Here is an 18,659-nt window from a genome sequence, read left to right as displayed (position 1 = left end):
GAGCGCTACGGTCGAAACGGGGGTCCTGTTCATCAGGAGGGGTGTGGCGTACCGCAAAACGCGACGCCAAGGGATACTGTTTATCTCCACCATCGACCTCCTCCAGCCTCCACGGGTTACTGTTCATCCACCGTTGACCTCCTCCAGCCTCTACCTGTGATTGTTCATCCACGGGCTCCTGTTCATCCAGCCTCCACCGCACGCTCCTCCATCGGTTACTGTTCAACCAGCCCTCTCCACGGGCTCCTGTTCAACCACCCCTCCATGGGCTACTATTCATCCAGCCCTCCACCGGCTACTGTTCAACCAGCGCTCCACCGGCTACTATTCAACCTTCCCTCCATGGGGGCCTGTTCATCCAGCCCTCCACGGGGTCCTGTTCATGCACGCCCAACCGGCTCGATCGATCGGGGTCCTGTTCATCCAGCGGCAACACCACGGGGTCCTGTTCATCCAACCCCCACTGTGTACTGTTCATCCAAACCCCCTAACAACACTCACTATTCATCCAGAGGCAGCATCGATCAGCTTCAGTTAGCAGCAGTAGCGAAGGAATCGCTCGATCGCTCGGGTTCAGTTAACAGCCATCGATCGATCGCTCAGGTTCAGTAACGCATAGCCGGCAGTGCAATCGCTCGAGTTTAGTAGGTGAACACCTCACTCGGGTTCAGTTAGAGCCCAACGCCTCGCACCCATGCGCGTGCATGTACGAGAGAAACACACAAACCTCTGTGCATCGCTCGGCCCCGACCATCCACTATAACCAGGAACACCCTGATATTTTCCTCGCCCTCGCTTCTACCACGGTTTTTTTCGTCATGGACGGCCCAAAGAATGTCATGCAGCTGCGTCTCCGTCCCGCCCAGGATGAAAAGCCCATTTTCTGTCATGATTTTTTCTCATAGAAGTAGGAACCCACCACATCTATGATGATACCGGTTTTTGTCACAATTATCATCATAGAAGTGTCATAAGTATGATAGAAAAAATTTCGTTCGGCCCAAAATGTCATGGATGTGTCTTTTTTTGTAGTACGGGTGAACGACAATAGGGTGTTTGGGGAGCGTCTCGACATGAATGCTCCCGATCCGTCTCCGTCCACCTTTGCTTCCACTACTTCCCCTAATCAACTCAATGGTTGACGAAGAAGCCGCTAAGAAGTCCTCAGCCGATGCCAAGGCTGCCGTTGCCGCCGCTGATAACCCACGAGTATAGGGGATCATTTGTAGCCTTTTTCGATAAATAAGAGTGTCGAAACCAATGAGGAGCTAAAGGTAGAACAAATATTCCCTCAAGTTCTATCGACCACTGATACAACTCTACACGCACTTGACCTTTGCTTTACCTAAAACAAGTATGAAAATATTTTGCAAGAATAAAACTACGAATAAATTGCAAGGTAATAAAAGTGGATAGCTTTTGTCAACAAGAAATTCATTTGTCCCTAGGCAATCGATAACAAGTACCGGTAATCATTCTTGCAATTTCATATGAGGGAGAGGCATGAGCTAACATACTTTCTGTACTGGGATAATATGCACTTATGATTGGACCCCTAGCAAGCATCCACAACTACTAAAGATCATTAAAGTCGTGAAACCCAACCATAGCATTATGTATCAAGTCCTCTTTGTCCCATATGCAACAACCCACCTACTCGGGTTTAAGCTTTTGTCACTCTCACAACCCACCATAAGCGAATCATGAACGTATTGCCACACCCTACAACAGGGATCCCTCACGTTTGCGAGAGACGGAGGGAACCGTAGGACAACACCATAAATAAAATATACAATCCTACCAACCAAGATCACGATTAACCCATAGGACAAAACGGATCTACTCAAACATCATATGATAACCATAGATCATTGGGAAATAATATATGTAGTTGAGCACCATGTTTAAGTAGAGATTACAGCGGGGAGAAGGGGTGTTACACCGCTGCACAGAAGGGGAGAGAGTTTGTGTTGACGGTAGCAAGTTTATTGATGTAGATCGTCGTCATGATCCTTGCCCCGACGGCACTCCGGCGCCACCGGGAGAAAGGGGGAGAGAGCCCCCCTTCTTCTTCTTCCTTGGCCTCCCCCTATATGGGAGGGGAGTTCCCCTCTGGTTCATGGCCTCCATGGAGGCGGAGGGGCGGGATCCCCTCCGAGATTGGATCTCCCTCTCTGTTCTCTTCTGTTTCGCTTTCCCTAGATCTGGCCCTTCACGGTTTCTTAAATTCCTGGAGATCCATAACTCCGATTGCGCTAACATTTTTACATGATTTTTTCCATAAATTATCTTTCTTGCGCCAGAAGAAGGGCCCCAACCGCCTTACGAGGAGATCATAAGACACCTGGGCGTGCCTGGCACCCCCTGGCGTGCCCTGGTGTATCTTGGGGGTTGTGGCCCCCTGTTTGCGCTGATTCCACCTCCCAAAAATCACATATATTCCAAAATAATTCTCCATAATTTTTTATCGTGTTTGGACTCGTTTGATATGGATTTCTGCGAAACAAAAAACATGCAACAAACAGGAACTGGCAGTGGGCACTGGATCAATATGTTAGTACAAATAAATCATATAAAATGTTGCCAAAAATATGTAAAAGTTGTATAATATTAGCATGAAACAATAAAAAAATATAGATATGACGGAGACGTATCAGCATCCCCAAGCTTAATTCATGCTCATCCTCGAGCAGGTAAATGACAAAAAAGATAATTTTTGATGTGGAATGCTACCTAGCATAAACATGATCATATATCTAATCATGACATGAATATTAAGACACAAGTGATTCAACGCAATAATCTATAATTTGACATAAAGACATCAATACTCAGGCATCCCAACAAACAATCGTGTCTTTCAAAATATCAACGATAAAGAAAGCTATCCCTACAAAATCATATAGTCTTGTCATGCTGTGTCTTCTTAACACAAAGTATTTATCATGCACAACCCCGATGATAAGCCGAGAAATTGGTTCATACTTTTTAATGCGATTCAGCTTTTTCAACCCTCACGCAATACATGAGCGCAAGCCATGGATATAGCACTATGGGTGGAATAGAGTATGATGATAGGGGTTAATATAGAGAAGACAAAAAGATAAGAAAGTCTCACATCGACGCGGCTAATCAATGGGCTATGGAGATGCCCGTCAATTGATATCAATGTGAGGAGCAGGGATTGCCATGCAATGGATGCACTAAGAACTATAAGTGTATGGAAGCTCAATATGAAAACTAAGTGGGTGTGCATCCAACTTGCTTGCTCATGAAGACCTCGGGCATTTGAGGAAGCCCATCATCGGAATATACAAGCCAAGTTCTATAATAAAAAATTCCCACTAGTATATGAAAGTGACTAAATAGGAGACTCTCTATATGAAAAACATGGTGCTACTTTGAAGCACAAGTGTGGTAAAAGATAGTAACAATGCCCCTTCTCTCCTTTTTTTTCTTTTCTTTCCTTTTTTTCCTTTTTTTCTCTCATTTTCTAGAGTCTCATCCCGACTTGTGGTGGAATCATAGTCTCCATCATCCTTTCCTCACCGGGACATGCTCTGATAATGAATAATGATGATCATCACACTTCTGTTTACTTATAACTAAAAAGAAATAAAAATTACAACTCGATACCTAGAAAAAAATATGACTCTATATGAATGCCTCTGACAGTGCACCAGGATGTGCAATGATCTAGCATAACAACGATATCAAAAAACGGACAAGCCATGGAAATATCATGCTAGCTATCTTACGATCATGCAAAGCAATATGACAATGAATGCTCAAGTCATCAAAACGAAGGCAGTGGAAGTTGCATGGCAATATATCTCAGAATGGCTATGGAAAGGCCATAATAGATAGGTATGGTGGTTGTTTTGAGGAAGATATAATAAGGCTTATGTGTGATAAGTCATGCTCCAACTTCATAGCATAACGAGAGACTATACGTGCATGCTACGGGAATCACAAACCTTAACACCAATGTTCTTACTAACCACAACCATTTACTAGTACCTCCCACATATTCCATCTCTATATCGCGAACCTATTGCAAGGAATCAAACATATCATATTCAGTGATCCATAAGTTTTATGTAGGATTTCATGACTAGCCATGCAATTGACCAATTCCTATTGACTCTCTAAATGGATATAAGTGAAGCATGAGAGTTATTTCTTTCTACAAAAGACCATGCTCTAACAAATATAAGTGAAGCAGAAGAGCATTCTACAAACAACGGTTTTCTTTGTGAAGAGAAACATGCAATCCAAACTTCAAATGATATAAGTGAAGCACATGAAGCATTCTGTAAAGCCATACTCAAAAGATATAAGTGAAGTGCAATGAGCATTCTATAAATCAACCATGGACTATCTCATACCAGCATGGTGAATAAAGGAAAAATGAAAACTAAGCACAAAAGACGCTCCAAGATTTGCACATATCACATGACCGAAACGAAAACGAAAACATAACGATACTTGTTGAAGAAAGATGGGATGCCTTCGGGGCATCCCCAAGCTTAGATGCTTGAGTCTCCTTGAATATTTACTTGGGGTGCCTTGGGCATCCCCAAGCTTGAGCTCTTACCTCTCCTCCTTCTCCTCAATTCGAGACCTCATCGATGTTTGATCACTTCATCCACACAAAGCTCAACAGAAATCTCGGTAAGATCCGTTAGTATAATAAAGAAAATCACTACTCTATGTACTGTTGCAAACCAATTCATATTTTGTTTTTTCATTATAGCTACTATAATATAACTTTTCCATGGCTTATACCACCGATAGAATCGGTAGTTTCATCAAAACAAGCAAAACAATGCATCAAAAACAGAATCTATCTTAAACAGGACAGTCTGTAGTAATCTGAACATATACCATACTTCTGGTACTCCAAAAATTCTAAAAAAAATAGAACAATATAAAAAGATTATATAGCAATAGTGTGCAAAATGTTTCAGAACCTTTTGATGTTCCAGTAAAAAAATGAAAATTCACGCGCTACAGCCAAAGTTTCTGCTTCTGCACCGCACATACCAACAAGCAATCTAATCATCCTAAAGGCAAATCTTGGCACATTATTTTTATAATACAATGAATTTTTATAAGGGGATAATTAATTTTGTTGAAAAGTTTCTGTAATCGAGATTCACAAAGTTTCCATGGGCATGAACAAAGTTCAAGGGTAGCTCCCACTTTCACAATGCTCGTCCCTCTCACTTTCACATTATTTCTATATTTTTTTTGTTTTTAAACTTTATAAAAGCACTCAACAGAAATAAAATGACTCTCTAAAACTTCCGGGTTTTCTCCCTGGCAGCGCTTTCTTTAAAGCCATTAAGCTAGGCATAAAGTGCTCAAGTAATGAATCCACCCAGATCCCAAGGTATATCAAAGCCAATTTTAATTAGCAATGATTTGGCATTTAGTAGTGAGCACAAAGAAACATATATCATGCAATGACGAAGTCTAACTCTCTTCCTATGCATAGGCATGTCATAAAAGAACAATTCATGCACATCAAGTAAAGGCCAATACGTAGCATAAGCAGTTTCTTGCAATTTTATCGTGTTGGAAACATAGAGAGGTGGAGATATAGTTCCCCTCTCATAATAATTGCAAGTAGGAGAAGCAAGCACATGCATATTACATTCATCAAAATTATCATGCGCAACGGTAAAAGGCAACCCATCAACATTATCCTTAATAAGTGCAAACTTCTCCGATATAGTGTAGTTTGGAGAATTCAAAAAGATAATAGGACTATCATGTGTGGGTGCAATAGCAACAATTTCATTCTTAACATAAAGGAATTATAGCAAGTTCATCTCCATAAGCATAATTCATATTGGCATCATGGCCATAAGCATCAAGTTCATCAAAAAGGAATATTTCAAAAGAATCAACGGGATCATAGCAATTATCATAGCATTCATCCTTCAGTAAGAACGAAGGGAAATTAAACAATGTATGAGTGGAAGAGTTACTCTCATTAGAAGGTGGGCACGGGTAGCTAATCCGCTCTTCCTTCCTTTGTTCTTTGCTCTCCTCATCATCTTTTTCATCCATTGAGTTCACAGTCTCATCAATTCCTTCTTCCATAGACTCCTGCAAAATATTAGTCACTTCTTGGACAGCGGAGACTTTCTGAATAAACACATCAATATCGGAATTGTATTTATAATTCTCATAGCAATATTTAAGTATAGCAAAATTTTCGGTACTATAAACATCATCATGAAAAGCTTCATACTTTTCAAACAAAGATTCAATTTCGTAAGCACCCTTAAAAGCAAAAATTCTTCTATTTGTTCCACATCATAGTAATCATATCTACCATTAGCATAAGAAGCTAAGGTTTCATTATCATTAAATTTGCATGAAAAGGTAAGGTGTGGATCATTCATCCTAGGGCAAGAAGTAAAATCATATCCTTGACATAAATTCCAAGCATACCAATGCAACATATCAATTTTGTCCCATAACAGTTTCCCTTTTTGTGTCAAGCGATAATCCCTAAAGTATTCACGTTGATCTAACGTGTCTCCCATTATCATATTGAATGGGTTTTCTCGGGATTATCAAAGTAGTGCATGATATTTTTCACATAACGAGCATCGAGGGTTTTAGGAGGTTCCCCATCTCCATGAGTAGCAAGTACAACTAATTTTTCTGGTGTTCCGTGTTCCATATCCATAATTAAAGATAGAGAAAACCTTAGAACAGAAAATAAAAACTACTTAGTGATAAAGCAAACAAGCACACACGAGAAAATTCATCCCACGCTATTGCTCTCCGGCAACGACGCCAGAAAAAGGTCTTGATAACCCACAAGTATAGGGGATCGTTTGTAGCCTTCTTCGATAAATAAGAGCGTCGAACCCAACGAGGATCTAAAGGTAGAACAAATATTTCCTCAAGTTCTATCGACCACTGATACAACTCTACGCACACTTGACGTTTGCTTTACCTAAAAAAATATGAAAATATTTTATAAGAATAAAACTACGAGTACTTTGCAAGAATAAAACTACGAATAAATTGCAAGGTAATAAAAGTGGATAGCTTTTGTCAACAAGAAAGTCATTTGTCCCTAGGCAATCGATATTCTTGCAATTTTATATGAGGAAGAGGCATGAGCTAACATACTTTCTCTACTTGGATCGTATGCACTTATGATTGGACCCCTAGCAAGCATCCACAACTACTAAAGATCATTAAGGTCGTGAAACCCAACCATAACATTAAGTATAAAGTCCTCTTTGTCCCATACGCAACAACCCACCTACTCGGGTTTAATCTTTTGCCACTCTCGCAACCCACCATAAGCGAATCATGAACGTATTGCAACACCCTACAGCGGGGATCCCTCACGTTTGTGCGGGATGGAGGACATCGTAGGACAGCACCATAAATAAAATATACAATCATACCAACCAAGATCACGATTAACCCATAGGACAAAATGGATCTACTCAAACATCGTAGGATAACCATAGATCATTGAGAAATAATATATGGAGTTGAGCATCATGTTTAAGTAGAGATTATAGTGGGGGAAAGGGGTGTTATACCGTTGCATAGAGGGAGAGAGAGTTGGTGTTGACGGTAGCAAGTTTATTGATGTAGATCACTGTCACGATCCTTGCCCTGACGGTACTCCGGCGCCACCGGGAGAGAGGGGGAGAGAGCCCTCCTCCTCCTTCTTCTTCCTTGGCCTCCCCCTAGATGGGAGTAGAGTTTCCCCTCTGGTCCATGGCCTCCATGGCGGCGGAGGGGCGGGAGCCCCTCCGAGATTGGATCTCCCTCTTTGTTCTCTTCTGTTTCGTGTTTCCCAGATCTGACCCTTCACAGTTTCTTAAATTCCCGAAGATTCGTAACTCCGATTGTGCTGAAATTTTTACACGATTTTTTTCATAAATTATCTTTCTTGCGCCAAAAGAAGGGCCCCAACCGCCTTACGAGGAGGGTATAAGACACCTGGGCGCGCCCTAGTGTATCTTGGGGGCCGTGGGCCCCGTTTGCGTTGATTCCACCTCCCAAAAATCACATATATTTCAAAATAATTCTCTGTAAATTTTTATCGCATTTGGACTTCGTTTGATATGGATTTTCTGCGAAACAAAAAACATGCAACAAACATGAACTGACAGTGGACACTGGATCAATATGTTAGTCCAAATAAATCATATAAAATGTAGCCAAAAAATATATAAAAGTTGTATAATATTGGCATGAAACAATCAAAAATTATAGATACGATGAAGACGTATCAGCCGCCGCGTTGGCCTTGCCAACTGGATGGTATGACTCGTTCATCCCCTATCTGCTCGTTCATGTGCTGGCCATATATATGATGTTCATAGATGTTTCGGTTCTATATACTGTACGTGCTCACATGCTTAGGTATCGGTATGAGATGCATACCGTATCTGTCATGTTTACTGTATACTCGTGGATTAGATTAGTCGTAAATGTGCTAATATTTCTTTTTCTCTGAACATCATACGTACGCGCATACACTCATTCCTATGAATGCACACACGCACACCCTATCCATATGAGCACCTCCGAGAAACTGAGCCGAGATGTCATCTTGAAATTTACGAAGTCACCGTAGGCGCCTCGTCGTTGACGGAAACGTCTCCCCCCACTGAAAGCACATCGCCGAAAATCCTGAAATAAATTCAGGAATAATGCGAGCACCAGGAGTTGAACCCTGATGGGTTGGGATATCACAGTCTCTCTAACCATCCAACGACAGGTTGGTTCGTAAAAATGTGCTAATATTTCCAACCGTTAGTATATCTTAAAAAAAACGTCTAAGAAGCTCTCCATCCTACTCCTACGTGGCACTTGGTTCGTGTCTAACACTGGATCGCCACGCACACGGGATCGAAAGCTGTCACCCCATTGGTCGAATTCGCTGGAGGACGCCTCCGCGCGCCACGTGGACTCGGTCGCGAAACATCTCGAGTTCTCGACCCCCTCTTCTCCAGAATCGGCGGCACTCCCCGATGGCTACAACTCTCTTTCCTCCTCCGCTTCCCTCCAAAGCGAACCAAAATTCAACCCGAGGAATCCCTAAAGAAGCGAACCTGACCGATAATCCTAGCGCAGAAAGCTCAGCGCCGAGAAGCGAAACCCGAATCGAAGCAGTGCGCGATGGGAATCCCAATCCGATCCCTCCTCGTCGCCTCTCTCGTCCTGAGTTCGATCGCCCTGCATGTCGCGGCCAAAACCTTGGATCCCTACAAGGTGAGTGATTACGGAAATTTTTCGCGTGATTTGGGGCTGTATGGCTAATGTGATTCCGGGCTGTTGATAAATTCAATGTAAACTAAACGCACCATGAGCTGAAGCGATGTGTATGAGTGGTTTTCTAGAGCAATTCAGAGGCTAGAACCCGATAGTGTGCCATGGTGGGCCTTAATTTTGTTAATCAGTTGGCGTTACCAGATGTAGAGGGACTGACAGTGATAAAAGTGTGCTTCCATTTGAGAAGTTTTGCACCTAATAGGCGTCCAGATGCTTATGAACTCTGACATCCCCTCTTAACATCAAGGTGTTAAGAAGGTGTTGTTAACACACTATTGGTATATCTTAACATCATCCCTTCTTTTTCTGGTTGCAGGTTCTTGGGGTTGACAAGAATGCCAGCCAAAGGGATATTAAGAAAGCTTTTCACAAGTATGTTCTCAGTTTTTCGATTATAGGAAAACATATTATGATTTTGTTTTAACCGTGATAGTTTAGCATCCAATTTTTATTTCTATTTTCTGGTGTACACAGGCTTTCGCTAAAATATCATCCTGACAAGAATAAAGAGAAGGGTGCACAGCAGAAATTTGAAGAGATAAATAATGGTAAGACGCCCAACTATGTCTGTAATAGAAAATACTGGTATTAAATATTAATGCCTCGGTTCATTTGGCATTTTGGACATACTGACTGTTTATTTGAAGAGATAGTTCATTGACACCAATCAAGCTTCCACCAAATATAGAATTTCGATTCTTCCTTCTCCATATTTTCATGTTGGTTAAAGACCCTGCGTTGATTTTTCTTGGGTTTGAAATGCGTTAACTCTTACCCGTGGCAGGCTTATTTCAGTTATCTCCAGGCACACTTTGAGTGATGCATGTTTTTTTTTCCATACACAGAGCTCTCTCTCTAATTTCTATTAAGAGAAACCACATTGTCTTAGTTACAGCTATTAGAACTAAACAAAAATAGAAAACGACGACACATGACCTAAAGGAGCAAGATGAGATACACCCATCAACCCCAAAAGATCACAAGGGGCTATTTCGGCTAAACTACCAATAACCCACAAAGCCAACAGACTCCAACTCCATCATCCTGGTAGTTTACAAGCCAGATCTCCAGGAGATGGTTTAGACAGTGATGCATGTTGCCCCTTGATCTTTTCAGGGTGTACGAAATTTTGCAGCAATTCATGTTCTTGTCTGTGTTTATTTACCTTTGCTCTCTTTGCAATTGATTTATCAGTCCACCAAGGATTCTGTAACTCCTGTTAGTGAATTGTTTTTCGTTCTGTGGTTAAAAAGAGGCGATAAATCGAACTATGAGTGCATCCTTTACTGTGACTCTGAATTTTCTAATGTGCATTCGTGTCACGTTTGCAGCGCATGAAATTTTGTCAGATGAAGAGAAGAGGAAAAACTATGATCTCTACGGTGATGAGAAGGGTAACCCAGGTATGGGTGCTGGAAATTTTGGGAGCCATGACTTCACTGGTGGTGGCCCCAGGACTACCTATTTCTCATCCGGTGATGGATGGCAGACAATGGGTGGTCAGGGAAATTCAAAAACATTCTCCTTCTCGTTTGGTGGCAACCCTGGGGCTGGCGGAGGAAATCCGTTTGGCTTTGATCTTGGTGATGTTTTCTCCAACATGTTTGCTGGTGGATCAATGGGTGGTAGCCAGCATGGTGGATTTGCTGGTTCTGGTAGACCCAGCGCGAGAACTTCCAGTCAGCATACAAACCCTGTCACCATTCAGGAGGTTACGATGCAAACATTCAACAAAGAAATAGCTGACCAAGGAATAACTTGGCTTCTGCTATTCTATACACAACAAGCAAAAGGTCAATTTGTGCTTGAAAGTGTTCTGGAGGATGTGGCTCGTTCGTTGGATGGTGCAGTGAGGGTAAGCTGATTAAATTTATGTAATGCTGGTCCTTCGCAGTTAACATAGAGCAAGAAAAGTTTATACAGTGATTCTGTTGATGCAGGCTGGCAAGGTAAATTGTGATAATGAAAAGGCCCTTTGCAAGAAAAACGGGGTTTCAGTAGGAAAATCCGCTCGTCTCTTCATTTATTCGTACAGCACTGCAGAGAAAGGGTCTTTGCATGAGTACTCTGGAGATAGTGATGCTAAGAGCCTGAAGACATTCTGTCAAGAACACCTGCCGAGATTCTCCAGACGGGTTGACATTACCCAATTCAATTTCCCTTCCAGTGCCTTGCCAAACCTTCCTGAAGTGCTTTTGCTGTCAACAAAGAAGGATACACCAGCGATGTGGCGAGCAGTCAGTGGGATGTTCCACAGTCGTTTGATATTCTATGATGCAGAGGTAAGAATTGTACCTTGTCATCACTTCTTTGCTTGAGAAAATTAGGTCAGCACTGGCGCTGGTCATCCGCTTTTCGTGTGTAGGCTTGGTACATAACTTGCTGTACTGGCATCGTGCTTTATAGATAGTCTGTTTTTTTAAGCAATGGTTATAGGGATTAATTCTACATTGAGGCATGACAGAGATTTCTTGCACCGAAAGAGGCCAGTGATAGCTGTGTTGTATCTTTGATCTTACAGTAACATTTGCTAGATTAGCCATGCCAGCTAACAATTACTTAACAATTAAGGACCAGGAGTATTAATTTACTATGAACTTTTTGTTTTCCTTGTTAAGGTTCAGGATGTTTCCCTTCCACTGCTCAAACGCCTTGGCGTGAAGAATGTTCCAGCGCTTGTTGGTCGAACGGTTAACGGTGAGGTGCAACTTCTGAAGGATGGTATTTCAGTGAAAGATCTCCAATCTGGTATCAAGGAATTGAAGACTCTGCTAGAAAGTTTTGAGAAGAAGAACAAGAAGCTAGCATCGGAACAGGCTAAGAAACCTGCCAAGGCAAGTGAACCGAAGGAAAACAAAATCCCTCTCCTCACCGCCTCAAATTTCGAGGAAACCTGTGGAGAGAAGGCTCCAGTATGCATCATTGGTGTTTTCAAGTCCAACAAAGCCAAGGAAAAGCTGGAGAGCATCCTGTCTGAGGTTTGTTTCCCCCTTAAAGCCAATTTGACGATATGCGGAAGCATCAAACTGCTTGTTCTTCCTGCCTAGCCACATTATCTACTCCCTCTGTTCGGAATTACTTGTCGCAGAAATGGATGTATCTAGACATATTTTAGTTCTAGATACATCCATTTTCACGACAAGTAATTCCGAACGGAGGGAGTAGCTTCTAACGCATGTCTTGTCGCCTTGTGTTTTCTGCATCCAGATATCTCAGAAGACTCTGATCAGGGGTCAGAGCTACAACTCTGGAAACGCAATCACCTACGCCTTGTTGGACGGCAACAAACAATCTGCGTTCCTGTCCTCGTTCGACAAGTCCGGATACAAGTCGTCCGATAAGCTCCTTATCGCGTACAAGCCTCGCCGGGGGAGGTTCGCTGTGTATAAGGGTGAGGTGTCAATGGAAGAAGCTGAAAGGTTTGTGGTTTCCGTCCTGAATGGAGATGTGCAGTTGTCGGCAACTGGAGAGAAGCCAGTTCTTAGGTAGAAGAAGGCTAGGGTTGCAACTCGCAAGCATTGTTTTCTCGAAATGGTTGCAAGTAATTTAGTCTTTAGGGGATGTAGTGTGTGATCTGAGAGGGCCTGTACATAGTTGAATCAATCAAGAGAGTAAAATGTAAACTGTCGACTCAGATTTGTGGACTGGGTTACGGGAATACATACTGACATGTTACTATGTATACATGTGCATAGTTCTCTGGCTTCTTTATTTTAGGGAAATTTCTCTGGCTTTGTCAGTAGTTCAGTACAACATCCTGTGGCCATAGTTTTTTTATTTTTTGAGAACTTCCTGTGGCCATAGGTGTGGACCGTGTTCACTACAATACTACTACAGCGTACCGTTAGCACCAACAAATCGGCCCGGCCCAACAAGCTGCCTGATGTAAGCAGTCGTCCCCTACGGGATGGCCTCACAAATTCTATCTCTTCTGGCCTAGAGCACAAAATGCAGTGGCCGAGCAGGTGAGAAGAAGATGGCTGCCACCAGCCTCGGTTCCTCTCCCTCCAAGACTGCCACTGCCAAAGTAAGCTCCCGCTTCATCTTCTTCCTTCCCATCCTTTTTCACTCCTCAAGCTGCTAGGAATCGTGTCGTCGTTTGAATTCTCTGCTTCAATATTTTTTTTTAAATTATAGCCAAAGTTATGCCGGCCATGCCTCTTGTTGTAACGAGTTTAGTGCACGAAAAGATTGAAATTCTGCTGCTCAGTTCAGTTCGTATCTTGAATTATCTTGACAAGTTCCCAGCTAGTTGTTGGACTATCTAGAATCACAGCAAAAATTGTTGGCGAAATGAGATAATTAGCTTACTGAATCTTTGGTTCTTGGCGCAACCGGATGTGTATGTACAACAGCTAGGAGGCATCTCCAGATCTTCCCCGTCCTACACCCAGCTCGCCTTCTGCTCCAGGCATGCTTTCCACAAGATAGGAACCGCTGCCGCCCCGCAAAGGCCTCAGAATGAGCTCAAGCACGCAAGACCCTGCGCGACCACGGACAACGACCGGGCGGCGCCGGCGGAGGCGCAGGAAAGTACAACCATCAGCGCTGGCGTGAACCCGGTGGCGTCCGGCAACGGCCAGCAGCCGCAGCCGGGCGAACCGCCGAAGCGGGTGCCGCTGACGGCGCGGGAGCGGCTGCGCGCGGCGCGCGTGCTGGGCAAGTACGCGGAGCCAGGGGGCGGGGCGTCGCCGGCGGACAAGAAGGGCTCTTCATCGTCCAAGCCGGAGTTCGGGAGCCGGGTGCTGGACGCGCTGCGGGAGACGGACGGCGGGAAGAAGGGCGGGCGGAAGCGGTCGGGGCTGCCGGAGGCGCCGAGCAACCTGCTGGACGACACCAAGCGCGGCATGCCCAAGGACGGGTGGACGTTCGACTGGCTGGCGGCGCTGCCCGTGGGCACGGACGTGCTCATCGTCGCCGCGTCCTTCGGGATCATCACCACCGTCATGTTCGGGACCACGTACCTCGTGTGGAAGCTCGGCGCCATACATTTCAACGAGTACTGATTAATCAAGCCTGTTTGGCTTTCTCTGCGTGGTTCTGTAAAAATAATGCCGTCTATCGTAATGATGAGGCAGATTTTGAGCACAGGAATACACCGTGATTTGTAAGAATTAAACCCAACGATTTTGCTGGAGTATTATAGAAAACGTTTCATAGATGTTAAGTAACTTTTCTGTGTGCCCCTGAACATCTAAGTGGCTGTGGTTTAGTGGTGAGAATTCCACGTTGTGGCCGTGGAGACCTGGGCTCGAATCCCAGCAGCCACACCTCACTATTTTTTATTTTTGCTTTTCCAATCCTTCTTTTACATAACGCTGAACGATTAACGGCTCTGATTAGCTTAGCTCTTATGGAGGCGCTGACAGCCAGACCCCAGACCGTTTGCACGTCGGCCCCCACCCATCCCCTCTTCTCCCCCCACTTCCGCCATAGCCGATTAGCCGCCGGCGAGAGGCCCCCGGTCCCTCTCCTTTGGAGTTTCTGCGGGAATGGATCCCGGCGAAGGCGGTTCCCCTGCCGCTCCATCGACTTCCGTTGCAGCCCCAGGTGATTTTTGCCCCTTTTCCTCGTCTAATCGATCGAACCAGTGCCACCCGTCGACGCTAAAACCCTAGCGCGCCGCTGTCTCTAACCATTCCGTGCAGGCGCGGACGCGGACACGAGGGAGGACGCCGGGAAGCAGGTGGTGGTGATTCTCGTCGGCCCCCCGGGCAGCGGCAAGTCCACGTTCGCCGAGGCCGTCATGGCCGGTGCCGCCGCTGCTGGCCGCCCATGGGCCCGCGTCTGCCAGGTGCGCCCCACGCGCTCCATTCTCTCTACGTGATAATTTGCTCAGCGTTGGTGCCATTGCTTTCCGTCTCAGTTGTGAATTTGATGTCTCTAGACAAGCATTCCGTAATGCCTAATGCGGGCTCATCTGATTGGGCTTTGAAATTGCCTATATTTTGCATAATTTTTTAATGGATCACTACTTTGAAACCGTAGTTTCAGTCTCATGGTAGCACCGGATAACATCTCAAAGTTAAAACACCGAAATCTTATTCCATGAGTAAGTTGGGTGATTCAGGCAGTGCAATTTTTACTTGGCTTGAATGTTAATAACCATGTCGTCGACCAAAACTACAGCAATTGTGACAGGATTCTGTGTGGGTCTTTATTGTTTTCTAGGATACAATTGGAAAGGGCAAAGCTGGAACCAAAATACAGTGCTTGAAGGCCGCAGCGGACGCTTTGAAGGAGGGAAAGAGTGTTCTCATTGACCGATGCAACTTGGAACGAGAGCAGCGCTCTGATTTTGTGAAGCTTGGCTGCACGGTACAAGCGGATGTGCATGCTGTTTTCTTGGATCTTCCTGCAAAGGTTTGCATCTCACGCTCAGTTAGCCGGACTAGCCACGAAGGAAATGTGCAGGGCGGAATGGCTGCCATGGTTGTGAACCGCATGTTGAAGAACAAACAGGCACCCTTGCTGACTGAAGGTTTCAGTCGGATCACGTTCTGTACGGATGACGATGACATTAAGAAGGCAGTTGACATGTATAGTGCTTTAGGGCCTTCACATAGTCTTGCTTCAGGAGTATTTGGTCAGAAGAGCAAAGGGCCCGTACAAACTGGTATAATGAAATTTCTCAAGAAGGCAGATACTTCTAGCGTCAACAAGTCCAGTGGAACTATGGTTACATCAAGTGAAAGAAAGACAGGGCAGCAAAATACAACGTTGAAACAGGAGAACCTTGAAGCTGGTGGCGCCTGTTCAATGCAAGTAGAAAAGAAGTTGGATAACCTGAAGGAAAAAGGAGAACAAAGTAAGGAAAGGGTTTCTTCTGACACCAGTTTGTGCACTCTGGCATTTCCATCGATTTCTACTGCCGACTTCCAGTTCGATCTTGAGAAAGCATCTGAGGTTATAGTAGATGCAGCTACTGATTTCGTGCAGAAGCATGATAATGTAAGACTAGTTCTTGTTGACTTGAGCCAAAAATCAAGAATATTGTCATTAGTCAAGGACAAGGCTGCTAAGAAGAGCTTTGACTCCAGCAGATTTTTCACATTTGTGGGAGACATCACTCAGTTGCACTCCAAAGGAGGTCTTCAATGCAACGTCATTGCTAATGCTGCCAACTGGTAATTATTTTTGTCACTTTCAATTCTTACGATGTGCAGGTCCTATCAAATGCAGATATACTTTCAGGTTATTTTTTGTAAGTATATGTTGAGTACTTGAATCCTGCTTTATCCTTGTTGGGAGTCAAACTGGACCTTTTGTTTTTGTCTATCGCAAGCAAAAATTGTTAGGACCCTCCTCTATCATGGCCCTCGAGATAATATCTGTAAGTGTTTCATGCAGGAGGTTAAAACCTGGAGGTGGAGGGGTTAATGCAGCTATATTTAATGCTGCTGGAGAAGCTTTACAGCATGCAACCAAGGAATGTGCTGACACGTTGAGACCTGGTAACTCTGTTGCTGTTCCACTTCCATCAACTTCCCCTCTGCATCAACAGGAAGGGGTGACCCATGTCATACATGTGCTCGGACCAAATATGAACCCAATGCGTCCAGATTGTCTGAAGAATGACTATACCAAAGGGTGTAACGTTCTTCGTGAGGCATATAATTCAGTTTTTGAGAACTTTGCATCCATTGCTCGGAGCTACCCAGGGAAGCAGAATGATGAAACTTCATCAAGGAAGTCAGCATCTGGAGTGATTTCACCTAATGATTCAAAAACGAAGCGAGAGGGCATCGATGATTCTGAAAGGACCAAAAAGTGTAAGTTGCTTCCATCTATTTTGACTTCACAAGTCAACACCATGAGCGCAAAGGGACCAACACACTAAGTTATCATGATAACTCCATGGGTTCATCTGATGCTCCAAACCAAGCAAGAGAGGAAGACAACAAGAAGAATGGTGGGGTCACCAACAAGACTTGGGGATCCTGGGCACAATCCCTTTATGAGGTTGCCATGCACCCAGAAAAATATAAGAACGCGGATTCTATCCTTGAGATATCTGATGAATTTGTTGTTCTGAAGGACCTCTATCCCAAGGTATTCTGAACTTAAATATATACCCTTTCTCCTTCATTCCTAGTGCTCTTCTTGACATCTCAGCTAAGCTGTTTATATATGCAGGCCAAAAGGCATGTGTTGGTGATATCTAGGACAGATGGTCTTGATTCTCTAGCAGATGTCAAGAAAGTGCACTTACCACTGCTTAGGAGTTTGCATTCAGCTGGGCTGAAGTGGGCACATAAGTTCCTAGAGGAAGACGCATCTCTGACGTTCAGGCTTGGATATCATTCGGTACTGCTATAACCCAGTGTTTAACTATTTATTTCCAACTGGTCTCTAAACTTTGTGATGGATGGCATGAGCAAGAGCGATCTTATCTGTCTTGGTTTCTGCAGGTTCCGTCCATGCGGCAGTTGCACCTCCATGTCATAAGCCAGGATTTCAACTCACCCAGCTTGAAAAACAAGAAGCACTGGAACTCCTTCACCAGTGCATTTTTCCTTGATTCTGTTGATGTCATGGACGACGTTGACCAGCATGGATCTGCGACTATCAACCCTGATGAGAAGCTTCTCGCAATGGAGCTAAGGTGCCACAGATGCAGGAGCGCCCACCCAAATATTCCCAAGCTCAAATCCCACATCGGGGCCTGCAAGTCCCCCTTCCCCTCCCATCTTCTGAAGAAGGACAAGCTGTTGTCAGTTTCGACGGGGCGCACGGGCTGCAGTTAGAGCGTAGAAGTTAGCAGCACTATCCTTGTAAGCACATTTTACGTTTCGTGCTTTTAGAAGGATGGGCCAGATCGAGGTTTATTTTGTATGGCGATGTTACTTGCGCAAACTTATTCCGCAGTCAGCTGAGCTTTTTGTAAATGTTGATGTCCCATTTTGCACTCGATATGGTTTGCTGTATAGCCATGTCTTCAGACCTTTGGGTTGACCTACTCACGAACATTGTTAGGGATAGCCTGCGTGGGAAAGTAATATGGAATGACATAGTGGCGCGTTGGAGCCGCTTACACAAATAGATTCATTTGTGTACCAGGAAGCGTATATATAAAGTTGTGCTAAGTCAAAAGAAAACAAGGTGAAACCTGCAAGCCAGGAAGAACGTAGGAAGATATGTTCATGTAGGTTCAGTTCAAAAGAACCAGACAGTTCAGTCAGGTACCCCAACTTGCATGAAATGTGATGATATAGTTTCAACCCAACTTGCATGAAATGTGATGATTTAGTTTCAAATTTGCAAAATGCAACTTCACCCTACCCCAATTTGCATTGGATGTGATGATTTGGTCCCCGGCCTATCACAACGCG

At 44.1% G+C, this 18,659-nt stretch overlaps 3 protein-coding genes and 1 non-coding gene across 4 annotated transcripts; all 4 read left to right on the top strand.

Moving 5' to 3' along the window:
• Positions 1-8,975: 8,975 nt before the first annotated feature.
• LOC123092446 (dnaJ protein ERDJ3A) lies at positions 8,976-13,038 on the top strand. Its single transcript, XM_044514227.1, has 7 exons — positions 8,976-9,267; positions 9,644-9,699; positions 9,802-9,875; positions 10,659-11,182; positions 11,268-11,609; positions 11,946-12,305; positions 12,535-13,038. The coding sequence occupies exons 1-7, from the start codon at positions 9,175-9,177 to the stop codon at positions 12,814-12,816; spliced, it is 1,731 nt and encodes a 576-aa protein (XP_044370162.1). The 5' UTR covers positions 8,976-9,174; the 3' UTR covers positions 12,817-13,038.
• A 140-nt stretch (positions 13,039-13,178) lies between these two features.
• On the top strand, positions 13,179-14,498 carry LOC123092447 (uncharacterized). The gene is made up of 2 exons (XM_044514228.1): positions 13,179-13,354; positions 13,683-14,498. The coding sequence occupies exons 1-2, from the start codon at positions 13,304-13,306 to the stop codon at positions 14,331-14,333; spliced, it is 702 nt and encodes a 233-aa protein (XP_044370163.1). The 5' UTR covers positions 13,179-13,303; the 3' UTR covers positions 14,334-14,498.
• Positions 14,499-14,525: 27 nt separating this feature from the next.
• Positions 14,526-14,597, top strand: TRNAH-GUG (transfer RNA histidin (anticodon GUG)). The gene has a single exon. It is a non-coding gene; the product is annotated as a tRNA-His (tRNA).
• Positions 14,598-14,686: 89 nt separating this feature from the next.
• Positions 14,687-18,268, top strand: LOC123092448 (transcription factor bHLH140). Its single transcript, XM_044514229.1, has 7 exons — positions 14,687-14,877; positions 14,976-15,121; positions 15,499-16,454; positions 16,678-17,099; positions 17,153-17,379; positions 17,464-17,634; positions 17,739-18,268. The coding sequence occupies exons 1-7, from the start codon at positions 14,820-14,822 to the stop codon at positions 18,072-18,074; spliced, it is 2,316 nt and encodes a 771-aa protein (XP_044370164.1). The 5' UTR covers positions 14,687-14,819; the 3' UTR covers positions 18,075-18,268.
• Positions 18,269-18,659: the final 391 nt, after the last annotated feature.

This window comes from Triticum aestivum, chromosome 4B (assembly GCF_018294505.1).
Source record: "Triticum aestivum cultivar Chinese Spring chromosome 4B, IWGSC CS RefSeq v2.1, whole genome shotgun sequence".
NCBI classification, from domain to species: domain Eukaryota; kingdom Viridiplantae; phylum Streptophyta; class Magnoliopsida; order Poales; family Poaceae; genus Triticum; species Triticum aestivum.
This window is presented reverse-complemented; position numbering and strand designations above follow the sequence as displayed.

Excerpts from the sequence above, each read along its gene's own strand:
- LOC123092446 (XM_044514227.1), top strand. The coding sequence starts at position 9,175 with ATGGGAATCCCAATCCGATCCCTCCTCGTCGCCTCTCTCGTCCTGAGT. Across the intron at positions 9,268-9,643 it reads AAACCTTGGATCCCTACAAG|GTTCTTGGGGTTGACAAGAA; the intron begins GTGAGTGATTAC and ends TTCTGGTTGCAG. Across the intron at positions 11,183-11,267 it reads CGTTGGATGGTGCAGTGAGG|GCTGGCAAGGTAAATTGTGA; the intron begins GTAAGCTGATTA and ends CTGTTGATGCAG.
- LOC123092447 (XM_044514228.1), top strand. The coding sequence starts at position 13,304 with ATGGCTGCCACCAGCCTCGGTTCCTCTCCCTCCAAGACTGCCACTGCC. Across the intron at positions 13,355-13,682 it reads CCAAGACTGCCACTGCCAAA|CTAGGAGGCATCTCCAGATC; the intron begins GTAAGCTCCCGC and ends TATGTACAACAG.
- LOC123092448 (XM_044514229.1), top strand. The coding sequence starts at position 14,820 with ATGGATCCCGGCGAAGGCGGTTCCCCTGCCGCTCCATCGACTTCCGTT. Across the intron at positions 14,878-14,975 it reads GACTTCCGTTGCAGCCCCAG|GCGCGGACGCGGACACGAGG; the intron begins GTGATTTTTGCC and ends CATTCCGTGCAG. Across the intron at positions 17,635-17,738 it reads TCAGGCTTGGATATCATTCG|GTTCCGTCCATGCGGCAGTT; the intron begins GTACTGCTATAA and ends TGGTTTCTGCAG.